A 6397-nucleotide genomic window follows, 5' to 3' on the forward strand; every position below is an offset into this window, starting at 1 on the left:
CTTTTCTCTCCTGTTCCATCACATGCACACGGGGCTTGTACTTGTGCATGGACTGCAGAATGATCTGGAGGAGAAATTATCAAATGTTGCCTAGAAATCAGCTTTCCTTCTGCAACATGGGTTTCCTCTCATTGGCGCCCCCAACATACCCACATGCAAAAGTGAGGCTAAACCAGAAAGGTTAGGTTAACCACACATAAAGACTTTTCTGTGCCATTTGGTACTGGACAGACACACTCAGGCCTAAGAGGTTTCCAGATTGAAGCACCACAGCAGCATCTGGAAGCTGTAATTCCATTTCCAGATGAGGTCTTTTCTTGCTTCCAAATGCAGGTGACCATGTGATATCTCCAAGTGTCACTAGGATCTGACTGCCTGCTATACATTCCCTGGACTTATGGTAACTGAAGGGCAGCCCCCTGATATACCCCACTTCCTAATTTTGTGGCCGGCACAGGGCAGGACAGGCAGGGCAGGGGCAGGATGCATGTGGAAAAAAGGCTAAAGATCCAGGTAACCAGAAAATAACTTCTTTCATAAGGGCAAACTGTGGAGGAGATTCCTGTCACACCATGCCATACAGAAGGTGTGCCCATCTAGGAGAAAGCAATCAGAGCTCACAATGATTGCTCTAGAGGCTGTAATGCTAGACAGCTTCACAAAGTGCATTCCCTTCCACACTCCCTAACCAGACATTATCACTTAAAAAAATCTCATTTGGTCTTCAAATTTCCCTTGCTCACTGTTTCCAACACCCAGCACTCTCAGATGCTAAACAAAGGTCACAGGAGTTACTCTGGTAACAATACCAGAACTTAAACAATTCCTAAGACCACCTGGTAGAAGTCTCCTAGGCCTCTCTAGAGCGACCTGAAGGTTGACGCGTTGGCACCTCCCTCCCCTCCTCACAAAAAGGATTGCGAACACTTACATGGCCTTTGTCATCCATCTCATTGTTGGTGAGTTTCAATCTATCAAAGCTGATGATCTGCCGCATCCAGATCTCTCCAGAGCAGGGGGAGTCTGGGTGAACATAGAACCTGGGAGTGATGCAGGAGTGATCTGTATTCCCAGCTACCATCCACTGCGAGCTGTGGTACACATACCTGAAAAGGCAGAGAGCATGTGGGTTTAGGCTCAGTGGGCCAAAGCCAGCTGTGTGGGAGGAAGGGTGCTGGATCCAGTCCTACAGGCATTAACCAAGGTTTGCCTGCTAATCCCAAAGGCTACTAGTAGGAGATCCAACTTGTTTTCCAAAAGGCATTCAGGGACAAAAAGCAAACAGTATATAAGTATATGTCTATATGGCAATGAGAAAGAATGAAATCTGGCCATGTGTAGCAACATGGATGGAACTTGAGGGTGTTATGCTGAACGAAAAGGACAGCTACCATGTTTGCATGTATATAAGGATTAGAAGGAAATTAACGGAGGACCGTGGGGAAGAAGAATAGTTGGGGAGAGGAAGGGAGGCAAACCATGAGAGACTCTTGAATACTGAGAACAAACTGAGGACTGATGGGGGTGGGGGAAGGGTAAGGAAGTGATGGGCATGGAGGAGGACACTTGTGGGGATGAGCACAGGGTGTTCTATGGAAGCCAACTTGACAATAAACTATTTAAAAAATTATATGTCAATAGAATGCAATGAAGTTCCAGGGCAAGTATAATGTCATGGGATTTCAGAGTCTGGTTTGTATTTCCTCACAGAAACAGCAACAGAAATTGATCTAATCCATTTCACTGCACAGATACAGCTGAAAAATCCTCATACTTCCAGAAGTATAGAGAAAAAGCAAAAAGGTGAGGAGAGTGCCTGTCCAACCTACCTCCACCAGTCACCCCCAAAGCCCTTTCACCAACAAGGCTTCACATCAATATACTCCCTGGAACTCTAGCCCATGAGCCTCAGGACTGATTTTCACCCTGTTTCCAATCTCAGCCATTCAGCTGTGCACTGCATTCCAAAGTCAGCTCAAACATGAGAAGCAATCAACTTGTTCTATTTATAAGCTGCAGCTCCAGTAGGCTCTTGAACTGCACTTTCTCGTTGCCCCTCAAATACAGAACTGGGCATGATGTGGGCTTTCTCTTAGAAAGGTTAGACATCCAATTCAGTGGAACACTCACCGCCCAAGTAAGGGTGCTCCTGTACAACCCCCATAGCCTCTAAGTCAAAGCTCTGGTGCAACTGTGCCTCTGGGATGCTAGCACTGAAGGACCTCTTGGTTTTAGTTTGTAATTTCTAGGACATGACCGCCACTTGAGGAAAGAGGCTAAGGAAGGAAAAATAGACCTAAATATAACTGCTAGATTAGGCTTAGATGGCCAATCAGAACATTGCTCCAAGACCCTGATGCCAAAGTAGCACAGCCCAGAGCCCAGTGCAGCTTCTGAAGCACAGGCATTTCTTCCTAAATTCTGTCCAACAACTTCCTTCCTACCTGCCTGAGTCCACACCCTCTGCAGTTGGCATGGACAAAGCCAGAGCAGTGGATAAGCAAAGGATTTGGAGTACTGAAGCACCAAATGGCACCTGCTCTAGGAATAAGAAGAAAGAGAGTCAAGACAGTTTTTCTCAGTTTGAACCTCCATTTGAGTGAGAATATTCAACCCCCAAATCCCTCAGGAGAGCAGTCCCACCCCCCATGGTAGAGCTTTCAAAATAGCATTCTTAGGTTCCATAGATCTGAATTACCATTCCAACCTGAACTTAGGGTAAGCTCTCTTTGGGCCTAGTTACCTATAACGTTTGGAATCTACTGGCACCACGTCAATGGCCACATAGTACTGCTTCCCTGGGTCCAGCCCTTTCACTTTGACTCGAACAGAGGGGAACATCCGCCTGTGGGAAAGAAAATAGCCACTCACCTAGTGCTTTTAGAGAAATTTGGAGGGGATGGGGTTGGGAACAAATGAAAAGTGAAGAAATTCACAATACCTTCCCCATTCTAAGATGGATTCAAAGAATGATATTTGCTACAGGAGAAAAATTGTTGATTGTTTGCTTGATTTAACAGGTTCTGGATTTCTGAGTGGAGTAGAATATTCTTACCACAAAGCTTTGTCCACCCCACTCCCCACCACTGCCGTTAATAAAAAGCTATATAAAAGNTTCTGTGAGGCATATTTGGGAAAGACTGAAATTAGGAAGGTTCACACACAAAAAAATTACCCAGCTGATGTGAAGGTGTCCCAAAGCAAGAGGTGAAAGAAAAAAAAAAGCCCACCTCAAATTGCCCCAGGCTAGCAGGGATGGCAACTGGGGATCTGCTAGATGAGATATTGTCCATCAATAGCTGTGAGGCTTTAAGGAAAATTTCTTGAAGTCACTGTACACGGGAAAGAAAAGCTGAGCCACTAACATGGTCAGGCAGTCCTAGGGCGATTTATTGAGAGGCGGAGACTTNTGTGTGCATCCCTTGAACAGTTTGGGCAGAGCCGAACCTGCCAGCCTTGGTAATGATCATCTCAGTCCCGATGTCATGAAATCTCTTCCACAGTTCGGATCCTTGAAGCTCTATTTGGATAGGACCTTTCTCTTCTAGATTATTGCCTCTGTTCTGGTCATGGTCATCACTGTCGCTGCCGCTACAAGCTGAGAAAGCAGTTGCTGAAGGCTCTGCCTTGGGTCGCTTTCCTGCTGGACACAGAGACGCCAGAGTTTGAGAGAGGTTCGGAGTTCCCGCGTCCCCTTCTCGCTGATGCCGGTCTTCGGACAGACCGACACCGACATAGTCTCTTTTCCCTGGGAACCTTGAAGGCAGATCCTTAAATTCCCCACAATACCCACTGTGGCCCCTTTGACGGGGAGGAAAGGACCCAGATTTTGTCCTGGGAAAGGTACTATCCTTCTTCAAATTTGCCCATTCTCTCTCTCTTTCTCTCTCTCTCTCTCCCCCCCTCGGGACTTTTGGACCCCGAGGCTGAATCCCCTCCTAATCAGGGTGCGTACCTGCTTCCTACCAGGAGAAACAGCTATGTTCTGGCTCTCAGGGCTTTGGGGAGGTTGAAGAGTCTAACTTCTCCACAAACATATAGGGACGCTCTCCTTCACCGCAAATGAACCACAGCAATATGTATGGACTGAATTTGGAGGCTCTGAAGCTTCCCCTGTAGCCAAATGACCAACGTGTCTCCGCGGCCCCAAACGTGGCAATCCAGCTGGGCCAAAGCATCCTAGTGTGGGACTAGCAACCCTCTCTCAGCTTCATGGGTCGCACTGAGACTTGCGGATCCTGCGTGCTCCGGTAGCGGGCTCAGGGCTTTGGGGATGCGTTAGGAATACTCACCGGTCTGCTCCCTCTTCTTCCCTGCGGCACTGTTCCTTCTCTCCTCCTCCTCTCCGCCCTCTTTCTTCAGCAGTTCAGGCTGCGTCTCCTCTTTTTGATTTTTCAGTTTTCTTTTCCTGAGTCTTCCCACCAAGGCTTCCACCGAGAAGGCAAGAGCCCTAGCGCTCAGAGCCATCCCCGGAGGGGGGAAGGGAATGTGCAATGCAAAGTTTCAACCTAAGCTAGGTTAGGGAGGGAGAGGGAAGGAGGGTGCAGAGGATAGGGCAAAGAGAGAAAGCAGGAAAACTCTCAAATTAGAAAAACAATATCTGGATCTATATTTAGAGGGAAAAAAGTGTGTGTGTAATTTTTATATATACGTATTTTTTTTCTTTGAATAGACAGAATGAAAGAAGAGGAAAATCGAACTGGAGCCAAAGACTTCTGGAGTCTAGTCCCTCTTCCCTTTGTGGTTTCCTCCCTCCCAGTGGACATGTGCAGACCATCAGTCCTCAAATCGCTGATTTCAAGACTTGGCAGAGCACAGAGATTGGCAAACATAGGCCTTTTAGGGAGCAGACTTGCCTCCAATAGCTGCTCAGGCAGCTTGGATTGGGAGACACTGTTGCATCCTACTGAGTGAAAACCAGGCCAGTCACAGCGTCCACTGTTTGTTTTGGAAACTGTTGTAAGCATTAAAAAATAAAAAATAAAAAAAATAAAAGCAAAACAACAACAACAAAACAAAAACCACCATGAGTGACACTTCAGAGTCTGATAGGAGTAGAGATGTAAGAATGGGGGGCAGGGAGAGTGGAGAGAGGGTTGAGGGCTGGCTGGAAAGGGGCTCCAGAAGAGGGATACACAAACTTACTGTTTTACACTGAATTGTGACACTCAAAACTATGCAAAATAATTGCTCACGGAGAGTCCACTATTCCAACAAAAGTGCAAATATTATTTAACCAGATTTAGAGGAATGTATTTGGGTCTTTTGCTTTGCAGTGAGTGCACTGGGGAAAAGTAGAGGAGTGCAAGATTTCTGGACAAGTTTGTTCTAGAGTCTAGGTCTCAAAATCAGTGGATCATGCACTAGTGTATCCTATCTATCCAGGTGGGGAGGCAAGTGCCAGCATCAAGAGACTCTTAGAAGCCCCCTGTTAATGATCAGAGTAAACCAGGGCCTACAAGCCCTGCTTTTGATGGAGCCCAATATCCCTATACACAGCTTTTTCTTAACTCCCATGACTTATTCATCAAACACAGTCTAAGGACTCCAGGGCCACCAGCAGAGCACCAACCTGAACATTGCTCCCAAAATGCCACACTTCAACATATTGGGCTCAAATAATTAATTTGTGTCTCCTGGACTATATTCCTGGGCTGGGTTTTACTTTTCCTTAAAATGAGCAAAGACACATTTTTTTTGTATGTCAGGAAGGGAGTTGCCTACCACTTCCAAGAAGCATGTTTATACATACAGATATGAGATGTCTGCCTGTATGCATCTACTTTTCATCAGAAGTAAGAAATTAGGCACTCCTGGACTCTTTCGCAGACTGCATTTTAACTAATAATATTTGCATTTTTTATTCAGAAAATGTCTACCATTCTCCTCTGATACGTTTGCTGAAAGAACATTTAAAGTCAATCCAACTCCGTTAAAAATAGGATGGAACTTGAATGAAATGATGGTATCTCAGTACTGGAGTTTGACAGTAAAAGAATTTTTGTCGTCTGTTAATTTCACCTCCTTCCATTCATATGTGAGGTGATAATTGTGGTGGTGGTTGAACTGGTGGAGGGGCACATCCAGCTAATCCATGGCAAGGCAGTTTTCAGGACTTCAGGCAATTGGGTATAACTTTAAGAATCTGATGATCTCAGATTGTATGACAAAGGGTTAGTTACAGCCTGAATAATGCTGAAGGGCTTGGTTCAATAACCAATTATACCCTACTTACCAGGCAAGGCTGGAAAAGACCTTAACCTGAAGGGGCAGAATGAAGTGCAAAGTGCAAGGAGCACTTGGGCTGAAAAACAGCCAGGTCTGGATATGATCTTCGCCACATCTTCGTGAACATTTGTTTTTGTTTTTTTTTTGTTTTTTTGTTTTTTTGTTTTTT

General features: G+C 45.6%; 1 protein-coding gene across 1 annotated transcript in view; it reads right to left on the bottom strand.

The window, feature by feature from the left end:
• Positions 1–4467, bottom strand: part of TBX22 (T-box transcription factor 22) — an 8865-nt gene extending 4398 nt beyond the window's left edge. Inside the window, exons 1-5 of the mRNA XM_077753805.1 lie at positions 4293–4467; positions 3448–3640; positions 2744–2845; positions 932–1106; positions 6–64 (exon numbers count right to left, since the gene is read on the bottom strand). Coding sequence (XP_077609931.1) covers positions 6–64; positions 932–1106; positions 2744–2845; positions 3448–3640; positions 4293–4467 — 704 coding nt within the window. The remainder of the gene's footprint in view (positions 1–5; positions 65–931; positions 1107–2743; positions 2846–3447; positions 3641–4292) is intronic.
• Positions 4468–6397: the final 1930 nt, after the last annotated feature.

The sequence above is a fragment of the Crocuta crocuta genome, unplaced genomic scaffold (assembly GCF_008692635.1).
Source record: "Crocuta crocuta isolate KB4526 unplaced genomic scaffold, BGI_CrCroc_1.0 scaffold916, whole genome shotgun sequence".
In the NCBI taxonomy this organism is placed as follows: Eukaryota; Metazoa; Chordata; class Mammalia; order Carnivora; family Hyaenidae; genus Crocuta; species Crocuta crocuta.